Source organism: Tachysurus fulvidraco, chromosome 19 (assembly GCF_022655615.1).
Source record: "Tachysurus fulvidraco isolate hzauxx_2018 chromosome 19, HZAU_PFXX_2.0, whole genome shotgun sequence".
NCBI classification, from domain to species: domain Eukaryota; kingdom Metazoa; phylum Chordata; class Actinopteri; order Siluriformes; family Bagridae; genus Tachysurus; species Tachysurus fulvidraco.
In genome coordinates, this window is record NC_062536.1 from 8961694 (window position 1) to 8983378 (window position 21685).

At 35.7% G+C, this 21685-nt stretch overlaps 1 protein-coding gene across 1 annotated transcript in view; it reads left to right on the forward strand.

Moving 5' to 3' along the window:
- LOC113645880 (copine-8) overlaps positions 1–21685 on the forward strand; it is a 103729-nt gene that overhangs the window by 46071 nt on the left and 35973 nt on the right. Inside the window, exons 6-9 of the mRNA XM_027151820.2 lie at positions 3169–3245; positions 17154–17217; positions 18239–18342; positions 21024–21128. Coding sequence (XP_027007621.1) covers positions 3169–3245; positions 17154–17217; positions 18239–18342; positions 21024–21128 — 350 coding nt within the window. The remainder of the gene's footprint in view (positions 1–3168; positions 3246–17153; positions 17218–18238; positions 18343–21023; positions 21129–21685) is intronic.

Below are 21685 nucleotides of genomic sequence, written 5' to 3' on the forward strand. Positions count from 1 at the left end.
GGCCAAACTCATTACTGAATGTGTTAACATATGATTTACTGTGCTGTCGGAAGCAGGTGAAAATTAAAGGAAGAGGGCCATAGGGATCAATAGAGGAGAAAAATATGTATCCTCTGTTTACAAGAAAGAGAGATGCCTGTGTTTCTTTTTTCTCTATTGGATCTGGCGACAGAGCCTTGAACAGTAATTGTTAGTGCTCATGGGAATAGAGGAGTGTCAGCGTTAATGCTGAGTTTTATAAATAGCAGTAAACAGCTCGGCAAGAGGAGCGAAGCCCATTTGCTTCAACTGGCTGTGTCCTTTCAAACATACACAATGCCTGTAGCACTGCTTCTGAGGAAAATTTCATTAACAAAGTGCCCTTACCATGGAATAGTTCAACCTGTTTACTCATCTGTGTAAAAGTGTTATGGCAGTTCTGTTTACTGCATACATTCTGTCATAATAAGTCAAGCAAACACAGCAAGCAAGATGAAGCTGTGCATCAAATTGTCTGTTTAGAGAAACAGTATGTTACGTTTGTAGTCGCAATAGTGGAAATTGACAGTGGGTCTGTTGTTCTCAACAACTCAGCACATTTTACTGCTACCTTAACCCTTGTATGTTGTTCGTATTTTTGTTACTCAGCCAGTGTTCATGGGTCTAGTGGACCTGCTGCATTTTTGGGTTTTTAATTCAACACAATCAAAAAATGCTATGTTAAAATACTCTACAGATGTTTACTTCATCCCAATTACAAGCAATATAAACAGCATATATGGTTAATATTTGCACTTTACCTTTATTAGATCACATTTTTTAATTAAAGTGCTACTCGTTTTTGGTTGTTTTTTAATAAAATGTAATAAAAAAAAACAGAAAATCAAATTTAATTATTATATTAAATTTAGTTATGAGTGGAAAAAAAATCAACAAATTTACAAGGAAGCAAAGTTTTTCAAAACTATTGATGTTTATGAATATGGGTCCCACAGACCCGAACAACATACAAGGGTAAATCCTGATACACCTTTGTGGTTTGCAACAAACAATGCAAATAGAATAAAAATACAAGCTTTTCATTGGACACATCTTCATAGAGTACACTGTGTATATTTATTGTCAAAAAACTGTACAGATTTTTTTTGTTACCCAGTATATAGAAATATAAATTTACCCTCAAAAGATACAACAGTGGTCCATAATGTCAACTGCTGTTACAATTATATTTTATATATATTATTTTCTATATATATTATAGAAGAATACATAAAGTAACACCCACTAACAAACATTTTGTCACAGCCGAGGATGGAAGGAGACAAACCCGTATGCAGGATAGCTTCAAATGAAAGGGGTTTAATAAATAATGAAGACAAAGACATAAAAGACGATAACTGAAACAATACAAATGACGACACTTAACAATGCCTAGACATGACGAAGGGTAAACGTAACTAATAATTCCACGCTGCCATCGGCAACGCTGCGCACTTAAATATAAAAAGACAATGATGACACAATAAGGATCAGGTGTGGAGACAGGGAGAGGCAGACGAAGGCAGGGCAGACACGTGACGAGGAAGGTAAACAAAGGCGCGTGGCCAACAGTTCAGGCTGAGTCCTGACACATTTACACCATTTGACCTTGTTTTTATGTTGTTATTCAAACATGGTATTGAAATACACAGGTTTCCAAGTTTATATCTCATAAGTAACTTATAAGAAACAAATCCTCAGACAAAGCCACTATGCAAACATCTGTCAGAAAGTATATAATATGTTCTGAATCCAGTCATCGAAAGGCAGTGCAGCATGAAAGTGGGGCAGAAATATTCTCCACAGTCTATTTGTCAAATAAAGGCAGCTACTATCTATTCAGCCCCCGCATCCTGAATATGATGAAATGTGCTGTTTCCTCCTTATGAGAGGTGGACGCTTTTGTTTTGTTTTGTTTACTTGTAAGATGGATTATTGTAGTAAATGTTGTATGGTTTGAACAGACACTGAAACTAGATCTTCTCTTTGTTTTCATCTAAGAAACAAGGTAAGACATTGATGAACTTACTCAGCATTACCGCTTATTTATTTTCTCTTTATACCACAAAGCTTTACGATTACATCAAGTCTCCCAGATATTGACTACTTTGAATATGATATGTCAATGGTGAAATCATCTTTTGACCAGAATGTCCAACAAAAGCTGCCACAGTGATGAGTAGGTACATAATGTGTATATTGGGTGCAGTAGGTCAGTAAAATATTAGAACTTAATGCAAAATATGCATTATTTTGTGGTCCCATCATGTTGACAGCATAGTGGTACATGTACGGACAAGTGTTTTATTTGGTTGTAACACTGAAAGCATGCTGAATGAAGAACACATGTTCAAGACACATGAAAATACAGGTACAAGGTTATCCATCGCAGATGTCCTCTTGTGACCTATTAACTTAAGATGGCCATCATTACTAGGTGCTTTAGTGTTTTGGATGGCGTATTGGTCTCTGGAGTCTGCTACTACTACTAAACAGGAAAAATCAATCTGAAATAATGTTTGCTATTGTTAAGTGATAAAAATGACAATGTATATTATGGGAAAGGGTTTGCAATGAAGACGTACAGTATATAACGAAGCTGTGTATATATGGCCCAATCCATTAAAAGGTTAGGCAAACTTTTATCACATGATTTCATTTTTATTAGCCACTGCAGAAACAAAATCGTGGCCCAGTATCCTAAAATCCTTCCAACATTCGCATACTGTCTTATCCCTCTCATACACTTGCATTTAGCTGTAGCTTATTACGGAGATGCTGGAAGAGCCAGGTGTCTGTCCTGTTCATCTTCTCTGTTGGTTTGTATCAATGCTTCAGCTGTAAGAGCAGAGGTGAGGGCTGAATGTCCCCTTGCATTTCACAGATCAGATCAAGGGAAATAAAGGAAAGTTACAGCACCCATAATGACCAGTACGGCCAAAAGGATCACGGCATGCTGCTGCGTGTTTCTCTCATCCTTGCTCTTTTCATGTGCCATTGCCCTCAGCTGCACATAGTCATTGTAATTGCGTTTAACAGACTGCAAGCTGCATATAGCATAATCCATATTTACAGTATTTCTGAGAATGTGTAACATTTCGCTTTCTCCTTTGTGTCTTCCTGTTTTTCTCTCTGTCTCTCTCTCTGTAGGACTTCCTGGGACAGGCATGCTGTACTCTGGGTGAGATCGTGGGCTCCCTGGGGAGTCGACTAGAGAAGCCTCTCGGGTAAGAACCAGCATGCTGTGTTATCAATTTCCCACCCCAAACACGTCCACCTGTGAGTGTTTAGCCCACACCAACTCCTTTTTAATTAGTTAAGGTCTCTTAGTGACTATTCATGGGGACATGTAATTCAGCAAAATCATGTTAAATATGCGTTGTTTCATTGCCAAAGGTGTGCTGGGAAATTAAGTTATATAAGCGTTGGAGATAAATCCCGACTAAAGGGGATGTTTTTGGGAGATGTGAAAACAAAGACCGAGGAGACAGTCGGCGTAAACACAAGCAGAATGTGTGAGACTCCATACAAACACTAGCCTAGTCAGAGTCTTTTAGTAAAGGTAGTAAAGGTTTTATGGTAGATGGACATGTCTTTATTTTCATTAATCAACTATAACATTTAAATCATCTGCCTAATATTGGTACGGTAATTTTTGTGCCTCCAAATCAGCACTGAGCAATCTAGATATGGACTCCATAAGACCTCTAAAGGTGTGCTGTCATATACGTCACCAAGATGTTTGCTCCAGATCCTTTGAGTCTTGTAAGTTATGAGTTGGGGCCTCCATGGATTGGACTTGTTTGTCCAGCACGTCCCCCAGAGTCTCGATCGGACTGAGATTTGAGGAATTTGGACACCCAAATCAACACCTTGAACTCTTTATAGTGTTCCTCAAATCATTCTAACACAGAGAATTGACTGCCTAATAAACCCCACACCTTGACAGGAACCACTGTAAAGAGATAATAAGTGTTATTCACTTTACCTGTCAGTGCTTTTAATGTTATGGCTGAGCAGTGTATTTTAAGGATGCAAGGCAGGAAAGAAGGGAGGAGTATACATCCTGCAAATTATGTTAAGGTTATGAAGAAGGATGCTGTTCGAAGATGTGTGTGGTTTTTGTGCTTTCCTACAAAATGTTTATTTAAAAACTAAAGGAGCAAAGAGCAAAAGTTTCCTTTAGATTCTCTCAAAAATAGTGAAACATGCATATGTGTGTTAGTATGTGTGTGTGTGTGTGTGTGTGTGTGTGTGTGTGTGTGTGTGTGTGTGTGTGTGTGTGTGTGTGTGTATCTTTGCGAGTCTGTGTATGTTTGCACCACGAATGTAGAGGTCTGAAACTTCAAACTCACTAATGAGCTGCCTTTTGACTGCTCTTATCTCCGAGCTTGTTTGTGCAGTCATTATCCTTATGATTCTCTTATTAGTTCAAATATTGGTTTGTATAGTCCTGAAAATAATGATATTAATGTGTATTATACCACAATGATTTGTCACAGTGCATATTTTGTAGTTATTAGTTAGGTTTCTGAGACAAGTGTCTGAGACAAATTAGTTTCTGTGATCACTTCAGTTATAGCAACGAGAAACAGTCGTTTCCTCACCAGCAGGTTTTCAGTGCTTGGAAACTTTGCAAAGCACCATGATTGTTGCAAATCACTAATATTAGAGACTCTTTCCATAAATAAATGTCTACTAACAAATAATACATTTTTTGCTGAAGTGAAGTGTCAATTATACAAGTCTCATAAATATAAACCTATTGTCCATGTTATGGCTGAAACTATTCTGACTAATCAGATTTGAGAATTTTTTTAACTGCACTGTGCTATGAAAAGTTTTTTTGGACTATCAAGCAAAATAATGATTCCCATTAACAAAGCTTATTCACACAGCTTGTACATATACAGGTTGTTATATTTTTAGCTTCATTTTTTTTATGTTCATTTTACAGTAAATGGTTAGCAAACACGTGTCATCAGAGCTGTTATCAGAGACAGAGGACAGCTGCTATGTGATGAATGAAATGTTTACTGGAATTGCTCTAAGGGAGTTGTGCTATTGTAAATTTTGTAGCTTCTGAGAGTTTGCTTACTTACTTATATTTGTATTTCTATATTAAATAAATATAAAAATTCTAAATAAATGTTTAAAGAATGCAGATCTTATGTTTGTTTTAAAATTCACAAATTCATCAGTATTTTTTTTTTTTACTGATAATGTAATGAATAATGTAAAAAAAAATGTTTTGCATAAAAGAAAATTAATAGTGTTTAGTTTTGGTTACTCAGAGAAACATTCTAACCCATACTCAGAGCTGTAATATCTGTGTTATATCAAGAATTTGAAAAAAGAATAAAATATATATTCTAGCAGAGGGTGTATTCCTATTAACAATAATTGATTGTATTTTATTACAAATATATTGTACGGAATATACTAATATGATAGTGTAATAGGATTAAAACATTTTGCACAAGAAAGCTTACGAAAAATGTTCAAGAACTCGAATAATTGGATTGAATTCTGCCTAATATTTTATTCGCTTTGGCTAAAAACTGGCTTTGAAATAAACAGATCAAATAAAAAAAATATAAGGCTTCTCTAACGCGCTAACTTTATAGTCAGGAATCCTAGGATTCCGAATGAAGTCTGCATCAGCCGAGCAAAGTGGAGGAGATGGATCATGATGATTCAATAGATCAACATGATATGCTGGGGCTAGCCCATTAAAAAGGCTTTTAACTTTATAAACCTAATAGGAAGCCAATGTTAACTGAATAAGACTGCCGTAATACACTCTTCCTTTTCCTGATGTCTGTTTGCTTCTGTGCTCTGATTTGTGTGCCGTTTCTTTAAAGGAACAGCAGGTACTTTTCAGGACCACACAGTACCAGAGTGTATCTGATGTAATTTAGAGGTTTTAATGTAGGCTCATTCATGACTTGAGACTTACTTGTGACTTGCACATGTGTGACTTACTCCCACCTCATAACAATCATTTTGTTAGTTTGCAGATTTACATTTGTGTATGTATATATATATATATATATATATATATATATATATATATATATATATATATATATATATATATATATATATATAATAATTAAAATGTAAAAATATATACATAAATTTACAAATGTAAATCTGCAAACTATATAACCTTAACCTATAGCTAAACTATATATCCTATATAAATATCTAACCTTTTTTTAAGGTTTCTTTTTATTTGTTTAGTGAAATTAGTTTCACATTTAAACTAATGAAATTTTCTAGTTTGTTTTGTACTTCGGGCAATCCATGAATCATGAATCAAAGGTCATAGTGTGGGTCATAACATGTGCAGGCAAAACAAACAGAGATCCATGATCAAAAACAAAACCAGAATAAACTCGACAAAGGAACTAGAAACATGGTTCAGAGCTGATGAGACAAAGGTACAAGGCAGAACAGGGCCGGAGACAAGAATGAAATAAAATGTACAGACACAGTCACAGTCGTCTTTTTACACCTGGTCACTTCATGTGTTTTCTCTGATCCGATAGCTATGTGATTTGTTATAACTGTTCCATTTACATTAGGCCACATAAATGCGTCTCGGCGAATCGGATATAAATCTGATCTTTCCACTCCCGCCCAAAATGCAAATATATTTTACAGTACCTCATTTCTGGGGTAATTGAAATGGAACAGGCTTTGGTGTATGCGTTTTTCAGAATGCAATCAAAGAAGACGGTTATGCTACAAAAAACAGCATTTACTGTTTGCTGCATTTTTGCTGGCGGCAGCAGTGCATTTTAAGACCCAACGAGACACCTGGGTGAAAGTCACTTGCGAGTGAAGTACTTCTGTTTGGGAGAGTATAGCGCTGACGTATGTGGCTTGAACAACCACATGCATTTACACCTGTCCAGTTCCATCTGAAATGCGTCCCAGACGACCTCCTGAAGTGATTTGTGCGATCGGATTTATATCCGTCTCGAAACCGTTTCGGAGGGCATTTACACCTGGTCTTTTTACGATCGGATAGCTATTCGTTCACAGAAAACGCATGAAGTGACCAGGTGTAAAAACCCCTAAAGCACAACATGAAAACAGCAGTCATGTTCACCAAGGATGTGCACAGTGTAGGGAAAAATCCATAAAAATTACATTAACTTTTAGAGTTACATAGCACATACTGCATGGCTCATCTTACCTCACACCACCATTCCGAGAATACGCCTTTATCCAACAAGGTTATCTTAAGAAATCACATTTTTGGAATTCAATTAGTTCTGACTTTCTCAGTGCAGTCTCTTTAAATATGCGGTGAATAAAACACTTACCTGCTCTTAAAATGGAGTCATTTGATTTGTTTAGGCTAAATACTTGGTGTGGCTTATCTAACTCAGTGAATATATTACCACATTCTACTTGACATGCATATGGTGCTGAATAAGCAAAAATAATAAGGGGACTTCATGGCTCACTCAAGTTCTTCCTAATAATTCTGCCTATTTGGAGCAAATAATTCATAGAATTTTTTGAGAAAAACCAAAATGGTTTATTTCTTTTTACAGAGATGTGTATCTCTTCAAAAAAAAAACAAAAAAAAAAACAGTGTTATTAAACCCAAACTTGTTTCTGCTCTCTAAGATGCCCCAAGTGCTTTTTCATAAGCATCTAAATTTGAATGTGTTATCTTCGGCCACTAATATGCTGTGCAAGGTTATCCAAACAGACTTAGAAATGTCTCACACTGAAAGCCAACAGCTTTCAATAAATTTATATCAGACTTGTGGCGATAAAATAATTAATTTGTTTATACTGATTGGAAATGCCGGCAGACTGGAACATCAGTGTACTAGTCAAATGAATGAAGCTCTCCTTACATTTTGATAGCTGTTGGTAAAACATCTACTCTAACAGGTGTTGGTAAAATATCTACTTAAATGGGAGATGTCCAACAGCTACTGGAGCTGTAAAATATATAACAGAAAGTCATGTGAACCAACATTGAATCAGCTAGAACAAGAAGGGTTTGTTGCCTTTAGTCATTAAATCTCCAATTTAAACACAATTTTAATTTAATTTAATTTTAATAAAATATAATTTCTGTTAACATGTATGACCGTATCATTAAACAGATTCTTGTAGTGAATCAATGACAATTTGGTAACACCATAATGTGTTTATTTCAATAGTAACACAGTGATACATTCTGTATGCAACTATGAAAAACAGAAACACAGTCGGAAACAAGCTTTAGTCATATTATATTTTGGCTAAAACAAAAGTAGCTTTTCTCTGTAAAGTACATTTGAACTAGAGACTTTATGAAAAAATATTCTCAAAAGAAAAGGATCAGTGCATGTAGGGCTGTAATTGTAATTTCAGGTCAGGTTAATGTGCGGCGTCTTCAGGACGAATGTGCTATTTTGAAAAGCCCAGGAAGAGTGAGGAATTAATTGTAATAAAAATTCTTTTCAAATGTATTTTTCACTCAGTCTGGGCCCTGTCTTTTGTTGTTCTGGCAAAAGCCTTTAATCTTCAAAACCCACCGTACTGTATATGCTCTGTGAAAGAATTAAATGTACAATACAATTCAGTAAAACACCCCTTTCTCTTTCCTGTCTAATGTGTGTCGGTATGAAAACCAGCACAAAAACAAACTCCTCTCATTTGTCATGGCAGAAGCAAATACCCACTGGCACATAATGAGTGTTCTCTTTTTCCTCTGACTTCTCTGTGCTGTTACTCCAATAGACTATTTCAATTACAGACATACAGACATAGGCTGTACAAAGATATTACGATCTTCTATATTTCTGTGCTTGTCATGGTAACTCTGAAGATGATAAATACTTACAATAATAGCTAATTAGTTTTCAAGGTTAAAGCTGTTTATACAGTCAGTTTACTTTCAATTGCTACGATAACGTTCTTCTTTTTCTGCCACAGAATATTTGAATCGTATTGTAGTCACGTACAAGACACATCCAGCAGTATAACAAAATGCTACATATAGAATGTAATCAGTTATGTTTGTGACAAATCTACTGAGTGAAAGTAAGAATTCAAACATGGTCCAGTATTCATGTGAAAACTTAAATCTTTGTTTTTTCTATCTATCTGTCTCTCTGTCCGTCCCTCCGCCCGTCCAAACAAATCTGGACACATCTTTGAATGTTTTCAGTTCAGCGCTGAAAATGTAATGCCGATCTAGTACATAACTTGCTGCAAGGCAAAGCAGAAATTCATTTGTGAAAAAGTTTCTTGGTTTTAATGGTTTCCAAAAGGCTGCTAGTTCTTGATCTAATTTGAGGCCGGTTATTACAGCCATGCACAGTTTTATTTGACATTGATGTGAATTTTAGTTAAAATAAACAAAAACGAATAATTAAACAAATTAACATAAAAATTAAACATATAATCTCATAACATTTTTAAAGAGTACTTTGAAGGTTAAAATAAACATAAGTTGTCATTTTTTGTGTTGTTTTGTAAATTTCCTAAAGTAAAAGTACATTTATATTATTTTTATATAACTCATGTAAAGTAAAAATTTACCAGATATGTAATGAAATGAAGATAGAAAATACTTGAGAGATGACTTGAGATCAGAGAACTGGCCTGAAATAACTGGCCACTGAAAATAGCTTTGCCATTTTCAACCAACCAGTTTCAGACTGATTACTACTACAGGCCCAGCTTCGCAACATCAATAAGGAGTATATTCACTGAATCAATAGGCCATACACCCCATATATGCTGCAGCTATTTAGCTATTTATATAAGTCATTCATCGACTACACCGATGTACACTGTTACAGTTGACTGTGTTAAAAAAATCAGAGAAGAAAACACTTCCAAAGCAGAGCCATACTCAATATGCATTTAGAGAGCAAAACCTCATGAAGACCTATTAAACGTTTATTTAAAAGCTATAAACTTTAGTGTAAAAAATGTTTGTTTTAAAATCTCAAGCTATTCTGCCTCTTTTGCTGCCATGTAACTTAATAACACATTTTTGTTAGATTTATTTCATCAAAGTTGACTTCAAAGAAACTGATAGTTTTTGTTTTAGTTTTGAAAATTGGCGTAATCTTATTGTTTCTTTTTAGCAACATTATCTTCATAACTAATGACACAAAAGTCAAACACCAAGTGACTAGTTTTTATCTGCTGAAAGTTGCAGTAGTTCAGGAGAATGTTTTTGAGAATGATGAAACTGTGGCAAGCCAAAGCACCTGCACCTCCACCCTGATGGGGGGCACCTTTAACAACCCTAATGACTGTTAATTACAGATAATTATACAGTTTAATCAGTACACACCAGTCTGCCTTCGGGAGTCTCTGCAGAAGGAGGGAAAAACAAAACGAGAAGTCTCCCAGCGTGTCTCCGTGGTCCTATTTTAAGCCATGTCAGTGGATGGCAGGAGAGAGAGAGAGAGAGAGAGAGAGAGAGAGAGAGAGAGAGAGAGAGAGAGAGAGAGAGAGATTGTGTGTGTTTATGTGTCTGTGTGTGTTGGGAAAAATGAGAAATAGCTGGCTTTTATTTGTGAGCTCATCCATCCATCGATCCATTTTTTGTACTGCTTTTTGTACACAGTGTCTCAGGGATCCTGGAGTCTAACCCAGGGAACTTGGGACACAAAGCAGGGGACACCCCGGACACTCACACATGGCAGACAGTTTGGAGATACCTATCAGCCTGCAACAGTTGAGCTTATCCAATTTGTGTGATTTACTGATTTACTCCATTCACAACACTTCATAGACATTTTTCAACCCGCAATGTTACTTTGCATAGCGACGAGTCAAACAATTCAGCAAGAACACACTTGCTTTAATTTACTACTGTGTGTGTGTGTGTGTGTGTGTGTGTGTGTGTGTGTGTGTGTGTGTGTGTGTGTGTGTGTGTGTGTGTGTGAATGTTAGTACTGATGTGGTAGGAGCTCAGAAAAAAAAAACATTACGATGAGCTTTAGATGTAAAGGTCACCTGTTATGCAGCTATATTTGAAAGAGACAAAATGAGAAACCTGCCTTGAAAAGCATTGAAAAGCAGGAAGGACTTAAGTTGAGCACCTAGATTGCTTTTAATGATAATTGTTATTTCGTTCAAATCTGTACTGTTAGGGGGTTGGGGTGAGATAATTGAACATGAGACGATCAGGAAAACAGCTGTTCTGCTGCACTGTAGCCGGAACTTAATTAGCTTATTCTGTCGGGATGCTGATTGTAAATTCATGTGGCTTGATTAGGACATTGAGGAAGGTAGTTTCACAGTGCAGAGAGGAATTCAAGGGAATGGATGATGGTGTTTGTGTGTGTCTTTATGCACTGCAAAAATGGTCGTCTCCCATAGAGCGGATGGTGATAAACTAATGGTAATTAAAGCCTTTTTAAAAAGAAAACATCATTTCTATCTACCTGACCTGTGGCATATGAGTGATTATGAGAGTTTTTACCCATAGTAAGAAACTCATTAGTCATGAAAATTATAATAAGGACAGCATCTTCTCCAACAGCTTGTTACTGTTTTATTAGCAGGGGAAAACAGATTAAAATTCTCAGACATGATAATCACACTCACATCTTATGAGCTGAATAGAGATTAGATTAAAAATGCAGGATTAATCCTTATTATTTCTCACTTATTAAAAACAATTTCTTTAAGTAGACATCTTTAGCTTTTTCCTGGAGCTCCAATTAACTAGTTGTAATGGACCTGAGTATAATGGATCTTTTCAACAATATCTGCTCATATTGTGTAAATTGCTTGTCTCAGAAAATGACTTACTTTAATGTATGACAACAAACCAAACTTCACAAAGAAGCTGAATAAAATAGTATTCATGGAGCCTGTCTTCACAACCGGAATCACATTTTCATTAGTGTACAGTATATAAGATCCAGTTTACTGATCAGTTTTAATAGTGTAATAGAAGGAGAAAGCTAGAAATTAAATGGAAATGTGAGACATTTTCCTTGTCTTCAATGCTCTGGCTTGTTCATTAGGGATAACAGTGACCACTGTAAAAGCGTTATACAAATACTGTAATATGCACGAGTTGAAATGATCGGGTTAATCAGATAATCAGGCCTTTTTCCACTTACATTTAAATCGAATACGGTATAAAATTAAGATTATTTGTAAAAATTACAGAGCATAAGAACATTCATTCATTCATTCATTCATTCATTTTCTACCGCTTATCTGAACTTCTCGGGTCACGGGGAGCCTGTGCCTATCTCAGGCGTCATCGGGCGTCAAGGCAGGATACACCCTGGACGAAGTGCATAAGAACATCATTTTTATAAATTAAACAATAATTTGTGCATGTATGTATCAGTAAAAAAGTCTACAATGATTCATCTCACTTTTACACTCCTGTTATTTTACATTCATACTAGAACAATAGTATTATAATAAGTTATTCATCTCTTTTATAAAAAGACTTTCACACATATGTCTCAGTTCTACTTTATTTATGACAGAGTTATCTCAGTGAAATATGGATGAGGCCATGTTCAGGAGAAATATATTCATGGAGAAATATACTCATTATCTCTGCTGGGGTCCTTTGCCCAGCTTAATGGTTGGGGTTGTCATGGAGACCTGAGCTTTGCTTTTTCCCTCTCACTGTCTTCCTCTTGTTTTCCAGGTCAGGTTATGAATGGTTGAATGCTCTGCAGATTGCCTTGATGGATAGGGTGCAACAGTTTGGTTTGCTACCTGTTGGCTTGACTTATAGCAGACTGACACTGAGTGTGACTCTTTCATTCTTGTCAAATTTTGTCGCTTATATCTCCATAGCAGAGAATCTAAAGCATTCACTGTTTGTGTGCATGAAGCGTTCAGGAAAGAGTGGGAGAGTTGTCGCTGTGAGGAAATTCGCCAGTATATGACTTATTAAAGTCTGCATATTTCGTTTACATTTACATTTACAGCATTCGGCAGACGCCCTTATACAGAGCGACATACATAAGTACTTAAATCTCTAGCATTAAATACATTAATGCTGGCTCACTAGGTTACATACTTAAGATACCATGAGTTTAAAACATTTGTTCAAAGTTACGATGAAAAAAGTGTCAAAAGGTTGTGTTTCTTTTTTGTTAGTTTTTTTTAATGCAAACGATAAGGAAAGAAGTGCTAGTTGAAGTGTTTCCTGAATAAGTAGGTCTTCAATTTCCTGTACATGAGGATCGCACTCTGCTACTTAGAGGAATACGAGAGATTCCAGTATTAATATTGACCTCACTGTATAATTAAAATGTGCAAGATATTAATTAAACCCCTGATATTATACCAAAAATAGCACCCTGTGACACCTGTAATTTATCCTCTGGACATGAGATTTTGCATGATTATACAGTTTTTTCTAAAAAAAAAAAAAAAAATTGGTGAGCAATGGAATGCATACTGATGTAATTAGGATGTATTACTGCCAGTTCTACTACTGATTGTAGCTTCCATATGAAAGTCAAAAAGAGGAAAGAAGTCAAAGATAAAATCAGATAAAATCGTCAGCCAGTTATTGAAATATTTGTGCTGTCAGTCATCAATATTAAACTATTACTGAGTGCAGATAGATTGAAATGTAATGACTGATAAAAAGAAATGACATTTATTGATTCGATTACTGCCTGTTAAATCACATTAAGAATTGCTTTGGAATTTTAATTTTTGGAAGATTTTGAATATTTGAGAATCTCAATTATATACCTAATTTTATACCTCCATTAGCAATAGGTCTACAGGATGCTGCCACATCACTAAGTAATGAAAAGTAAAAATCAGCATACTTTATAAAGTTTAAATTTTTAAAGCAAAAATTTAGTAAAATCCTAACCAGTTTAACTGTATACATACAGACACTACATAGTACCAGTACATAGGGCGTGTGGTAGCCTTGTGGTTAAAGAAAAGAGAGCCTGCAGAATGCTGGCAATGTAAATGTACCACAGTAGCGAATGAGAAACTTTATATTCGTCCAAAACCTTTAAATATTTCATGTTTGGCTTACTTTAGCAGGCTTACTTTAGCAGAATAAAAGTAAAATGTTTACTCTAAAACATAGAAGAAACATGCCACAGAATTCATAAATAGTATGATCATTTAAATAAGTCATATTCCTTGCATCACATTTTAAAGATGAGGAATCTATCCCCAGATCATGTATCTCAATTGTTGCTGAGTCACTCACCCACTCCAGAGGCTGAAGTATTTGAGTGGCTGCCAAAGTCATAAAAATGAAGTTCAAATCCATTTTCTGCATAAATGTATCCGCTTATAGCAAGTGATAGCCTTCAAGGTTACACTGCACTACAGAGCCAAAGGCAGCCGTAAAGGAAACACAAAGGAAATGACGATTGACGTTGCATGTTATTTCACTTTTCTATTCCATTCCCAATAATAATAATAATAATAATAATAATAATAATAATAATAATAATAATAATAGCCAATCAGATCCAAAATGACTTATTCAAATCCAGTTCTCACAAAGATTTCCACATTGTACTTGAATCTGCTGTCATCAATATAAGCTTCACTGGAGTTTATCAAATGCAGTATGTGTTAAATGAACAAACATTTCACTACTGCACTGAGATTTTTGCTCAATTGAACTGCTAAAATGTTGGTTTTATTGTTTATTATAGAAACATTTCCTTGCCACATTTTAATGAAAATGTGATGTGTCTTTTGGTTGGTGACATTTTTTGGAGGAAATGATTATTGATTTCTTCATCATCTGGTGAATGTAAGGCCCAGAATATGCCCTAACCTAACATCGAACATCCCACAAGACCTTAATGCTGATAGGCTTATTATTCGATTATAGTACTCAATCTACAACTGTACATCCGGATGTGTTCTAATTCATTTCCACTGGATGGGGGTTTATGTCTGTACAGCATCCCAGCACTGACTGCAAAGTGGTGGACTAAAGGATCTGGAGTTCAATATAATTTTATTTAAATTGGGATATAAAAAAGGACTAAATTTCCAATGGCACATATATCTCTAACATTTATGGCATATGACTTTATTCAGAGCAACCTACATTTAATCTCCTTATATACAACTGAGCAATTGAGGGTTGAAGGCATTGCTCAGGGGCCCAACAGGGGAAGCTTGATGGACCTGGGATTTAAACTCACAACCTTCAAATCTGTAGACCAACACCTTAACCCATAGGCCATCACATCCCCCACATCTAATAGTTTATAAAATAGTCAGTTCTATTTAATGATGCAAATGCTCACAAAGTTCTAATAAACTACATTTATTATAAAGTGTTACCAGAAAGCTTTTTAGGTTATGTTCTTTTTAGATTGTATTTTCCCCCCCAAGATGTTTCACTGAAAAGTGCTTGCACATGACACTTTTTTTTTAAATCAGTTGTTGCATCAATGTGTGAACAGTCTCAAAAAGAAATGATCTTTATTTTATTGGACACTATCCCAGTTGTGCCTCTGTCACAGTTTCCTGCCTTGAGAATAAGAAGCAGGAAGCCGTACAAGAGCTAGAGTTTATTAAACTTTATAATTGTATGTGTGCAGCTTGCTCAAACTGAGTAGTAGGAATCTCAGCCTAGTGTTTGATTCTTCAAGAATTATATGCAAAAATAGACATTTTAATCACAGCAGGGGTTTTATAGTGACTATTAGCCACAACTAATAAAAATAACCAGGCTTTATTAAAAAAGTGTAAATGTTCTGTTGTGTTACAGACTGAGACTCATAGAAAAGGTTTATGAACACTGAAGCATAGATTGTGTACATAGCTAACAGCATGTGTATTCAACAATCTGTTCTCAGTGTACATAAAGAGAGGAAATGAGAAAAAACTCTTACTTAACTTGTCAAACCAGACTTCCTGCTGAAACCTCTACCTCCCTCTGAGTGCTGAACAGAGCTCTGAGTCCTTTTATACACAGAGTAGCATCCAACGGTTTAACTGCACTACTGACATATGTTTGTATTTCTAGCTAGCTAGAACCAGAATCATTAAGACATGCATGCATGCAGTGTCGTATTATAGCAGTCTTCCACGAAACATTCATACATGGAATAAAACATAGATAAAGATCAAAGCTGGAAGATACAAAACACTACTTAAAGACCTGGGAAATTGGAACTAGAACAAAGAACTAGAGATGTGAGCAACAATGACAGCAGGGTCTGCATTAAATAATTGCAGTCTATAGAAGAGACTTTAAAGGTCACCACAGCTATATGTTGGATTGTTCCAAACCGAGTCACATTGATGGGTCTTTCCTATAGAAAAGCCAGTTAAAACACCAATTATATTAACATTACATTAATATCAGCGAATTATTAATTTCTTGATGAGGAGTATTGCATGTACTAATGGTGTACAAAAGTATAAATGACTGTGAATTTGTGTGTGGTGCTCATTGTGGACTGAGCGTGCAGGGTGTATTCCAGCCATGCACCGAGGGTTTTGAATGTTAGGCTCTAAATCTACAATTAAAAACAGCAGGATGAAGAAGATGAAGGTGAATGAAATTTTACCAGTGTCACAAATGGCAAATTTCCTAAGAAGATTCAGAAGGAAAAGCATCAAAACTCCCACAGTGGAGTGTGCAACCTTCTCAGAGCTTAGAGATTATGCCCTTAAGGCATAGCCATCCATGTGGGAGTTGTGAAAGGTGAGAAGGAAAATGTCTTTAGAATTTTGAAGGGAAAATAATTAATTGTAGCAACTTGAAGTTGCAACATGCTGAACACAGACAGGAGGCAGAGGTAAAGTGACCGACAGTGCCCTCATTGCCTTGGCAGTTCAGACCAGGATCGTGACTTGGGCCAGAGTCATGGAATCATGGAGGGTTAAGAATGGACTTCCATTCATCTTGAAAGAAACAGGGGATGTCTTGGGTAAATTTGAGGTATAGATGGCAAAACTCCACATCCAGGACTTGCCAGCTCATTGAGGTGCTGGAGGGTCTGGCTTGTTTGGCATTGAGCTTGTCAAGAGGGGTTTGATAAGTGAGGTGGTCTTTTGGTGCTTGCAGCCATGCGCCTTCTCACTTTGCACTTCATCATATACAGTATATAGATATGTATTACTTTGACTGAGGATTGAAAGGACTCTTTTTCCATCAACAGGGGCATTCCTGGAAAGAAATGTGGCACCATCATTGTGAAGGTTGAGGAACTGAACAATTGCAGAGTAAGTTGTCTTTGCCCTGCATCACACTCTTAAGTATTTCTTGTTTCTTTTAACTGAAATATGCTGACTCAGTGGTTAAAGGAGGAGATTAGATTTTGATTAGAAGGATGGAGATTCAAGCCCCATAACTTTTAACTTTCACTGCTTCCACCTTGAACCCCTTAACTCACGTACTGTATCATGGCTGACCCGGTACTTTAATCCAAGTTTCATGCAAACAGGTATATGAAAAGAAAATCGCTGTACTTTAAAGAAAATGAAAGTGACGTGACATACAGCTAAGTATGGTGACCCATACTCAGAATTTGTTCTCTGCGTTTAACCCATAGATAGTGCACACACACAGCAGTGAACACACTCACACCTGAACATGTGGGCAGCCATTTATGCTGCGGTGCCCGGGGAGAAGTTGGGGGGGTTCGATGCCTTGCTCAAGGGCACCTCAGTCATGGCCGGCCCAAGACTCGAACCCACAACTTTAGTGTTAGGTGTCAAGTGTTAGGTTCCCTTGAGTGTTAGGTTTAGTGTTAGGTTCCCTAAAGTACATTATATATATATATATATATATATATATATATATATATATATATATATATATATATATATATATATATATATACATAAAACTACTAGCAGCTACCTCTATTCTTTTTCTGTAATATTCTTCTATTCATTATATGATCTGTTCCATTGTTTAACTTTGTTGCAAAACAAACTGTTTGTGAGTATACTGTGTCATGAGCACATATATGTAGATTATAGATTTCTACTTAACAATACATTCATTTTATGTAATTTACCATTACATTATGGCACCCTGGCAGTAAGGAAGATTCATGCTTGTCAAAAGGATTTCTCATTTGTTCCCATATTTTTGCCACCTGGCTCCAGCTACACAAATATAAAAGACTTTGCCAGACTATTTTGCAGTCACACAATATCGTCTGCTTGAAAAGATCTGGTTGCCAAATACTTAATTATTGTTCACTAGTGTTACAATGGTTGTGTCTCTGGTCAACAGGAATCCGTAATGATGCAATTTTGTGGCAACAAGCTGGACAAGAAGGATTTCTTTGGCAAATCTGACCCTTTCCTTGTGTTTTACCGGAGCAACGAGGATGGAACGTGAGTAGGCTAGTTAAGCTTCAAACAAAAGATGTCAAATTATCCTTTCAATATTGGAAGGATTATAATATATTCATTGTTTATGAGATTAAATCATGAGAAAACTGTTGGAACAAATTTATGGAACAGATTTAATATTTTAGCTAGTTACCACATGGTCAATTTATACAGACACAGAAAAGGCCAACTGACACTGTTAAACCTGACAGAATTATTAAGAATATTAACATTTCCCTAAAAGGTTTTGGGAAATAATCAAGAATAAGCTCCAATGGCAAAGATAACAGTGTGAATTTCATAGCATTGACCTCTAATTGAACTTCTGTTAATTTTGACATATCAAAATTAGAGCTATCAAAACATTCCAGATAAAAAAAAAACAATTCATCAGTGAGCTGTTCACATAGAAAATTCACATAATATAAATTAATTGAAATTGAACATAACCTCATTCACAGGTAACGATAATCACACAAAAACAGACAAAATTATGATGAGCTAATAAATAACTCCCCTTAACAGATTTACTGAATATAAGAGAGATGAGAGATGTGTTGGAAGAAAAGGCTTGGGATTGTTCTTAGTGTAATAAGTATTATTATTAGTCTCTATTATTAATCTCTCTCTCTCTCTCTCTCTCTCTCTCTCTCTCTCTCTCTCTCTCTCTCTCTCTCTCTCTCTCTCATACTGTACATAAAGGTATCTGTTGGTTACAAGGTTGTTTCAGTTGATTAACAAACTCACAACTCACAGGGAATGAATCCTGCACATTCAGGATGAATCAATCAATCACGTGTTCATTTTTTTCAGGAATCATTTTGTCTTGGTTAGGGTCAGGGGCAGTTTAGAGTAGCCAATCCATATACCTTGCTTAAAAAGAATCAATCTTGGCCAAACTGGTCGATCATCTTTACCAGCTGTTCATTTATTTTCCAGCTTCCTTATTTTTTAATGACCCAGATGAAGAAATCAGATTATCGGCTTGTCCACATCGGACATGATAAAAAAAAAAAAAAGTAATTAAAAATGAAGAAATAAATATTTAATCATAGGGAAAATGTATTTTAATTGACATGTAGAATTTGTCTGTCTAGCGAGTGTTCATTATTCCGAGTTTTACTCTCACTAATTGGAAAAGAGGTACATTTTGTCTCTAATTGCATAACTTTTATATTTTAATTAGTGCACTCTAAAGTCAGTGTCATTGTGCTTATTAAATGCACTGTGAAATGTGACATATCCATATCAGATAATCTCTAGTTCAGAACATACTGCTTTCTAGTGAGGTGGCTGAATATATGACAATGATGATAACCGCCTGTCCTTGACCTAATAATATTGACCTGAGCTGCTGTCCTTGCTGTAACTCTGTAACCAGATGATAAAGGGTTTATTTTGTGTTGTGTGTGTAAAGTGGATAAAAAGAGGTTTGTGTGCAGCTGAACAGCAGAAAAATCTGCCAAAGCAGCATGTCAAGTCTATAAGTAAATCCTCCATTACTATCTTGGTCAGGAGTGTGGTGAGAGAAAATGTCTTGGAAGAAGTCATGTTTTTCGGAAGGCCAACGGCAACGTGCTTATTAAAATGTGCTCATCAACATGTATATATACACCCACTGAACACTTTATTAGGAACTTGGATCATAGGACCCATTTTAGCTGTCAAGACACAGGCTCAAAGTTTTCACACTGTTCTGTTAAAATAAAATCTGCTGGAGATCAACAGTTTCTGAAATACTCAAACCAGCCTGGCATCAACAACTGTGCCACTCTCTAAGACGCCAAGATCACATTTTTCCCCTACTGAAGTTTAATATGAATATTAAGTGAAGCTATCAGTCTGAATCTGCATGATTTATGCTTTGTAACGCTGCACCACTGCATGAATGAACAGCATGAATGGTTTTTATAAAGTGGCCAGTAAGTTGATATGTTAATGTATTTCAAAAAGTATGTCAATTCTATTCGTCACATCCTTGTTTATCATGTATACTGTGTGTTACAGCTATGTCTTCTTTATATATATATATTATTTGTTTGGTCTTTCCTTTTTTTCTGCAGCAAAATTTTGATCTTAAGACAATTATACCTATTGCTATTTTTACCCAAAATGCACATGCCTTATTTTAACATGCCTGACTGATTTTTGTCTTACTTTGGTTCTATGTAATAAGCTAATTCTAAGCCCTGCTGTTACTATGGCAACTAAACTGAAGTAACTATATAATGCGACCTTTGCTATCGATGCATTTTTTTTTATACTGTTATTAAATCAGTGATGTGCAAGCAGTCAAACATGTCCCTAATTAGTTTAAAAAACAAAACAAAACATGTACTGCAATCGATTTCTGCATTTTCAGTAAAAGGCTGTCAGACGATTACTAAATACAACATTGTGAATTATATTTTTTCTAATTATGTCTACTGTGCTGTTCAAAATAATGGTTTTGACTTCATATATTTTGAATCTAGCTGTGGTTTTCTGGTTAATCTCAATACTTAACCCCAATAACTGCTTTGAGTACAAACTTGCACATTTTACTTTTCATCTAAGCCATTAGTAGTCCTGTGTACATGATAAATGGCAGGGCTTTGTGTATAAATGTGGATATGAAGAATTATTCACTATTATTGTTCACTTATTTTGTGCATGTGTGACATGTGCGTCTGTGCTTGTAACAGATTCACCATTTGTCATAAGACAGAAGTTGTGAAGAACACCTTGAACCCTGTATGGCAGGCTTTCAAGATCCCTGTCAGAGCCTTGTGCAATGGAGACTATGACAGGTAGGACCTCAAGTCTTTTCATTTTATTTAAAACAGAGGCATGTCTTAGTTACTTGTGATTCTGATTTTGGACTTCTTTTTTTTGACATTTTGTGAGTCATACTTGTTATAGATAAGAGCAGTATTAATTTACATGTTTTATTCGATTGTGAAAAGATTATAATCTGTACTAATAATCTAATATGACTAGTAGAAATCATTCTATGTATTTGTTCCTCAGCTGATTTGTGTAGTAGGATTTGAACCAATTATGCGCCATGTTTCTCATACCAGTGTATCATATTTAAATATACATTCCAGGTGAAAACTTTTGTTTTTCTTTCTCTAGCAGTTGGACCAAAAAATAAAATGACACTGGTCTCCATAAGCACCAGCAGTCCACTGATCCTCCATCTCCATCAGAATAAAAAAGTAGAAAGAATCTGACGAAAGTCATTCTTTTCCCCTTCAGGCCAGATATTTGCCTGACACTGATATCAGCTAAATGGCATCTCTAGTTATAAACAGTCTGAGGCAGCTGCAATAGCATTTAAAGTGCCGCTCTATATCACTGGCTA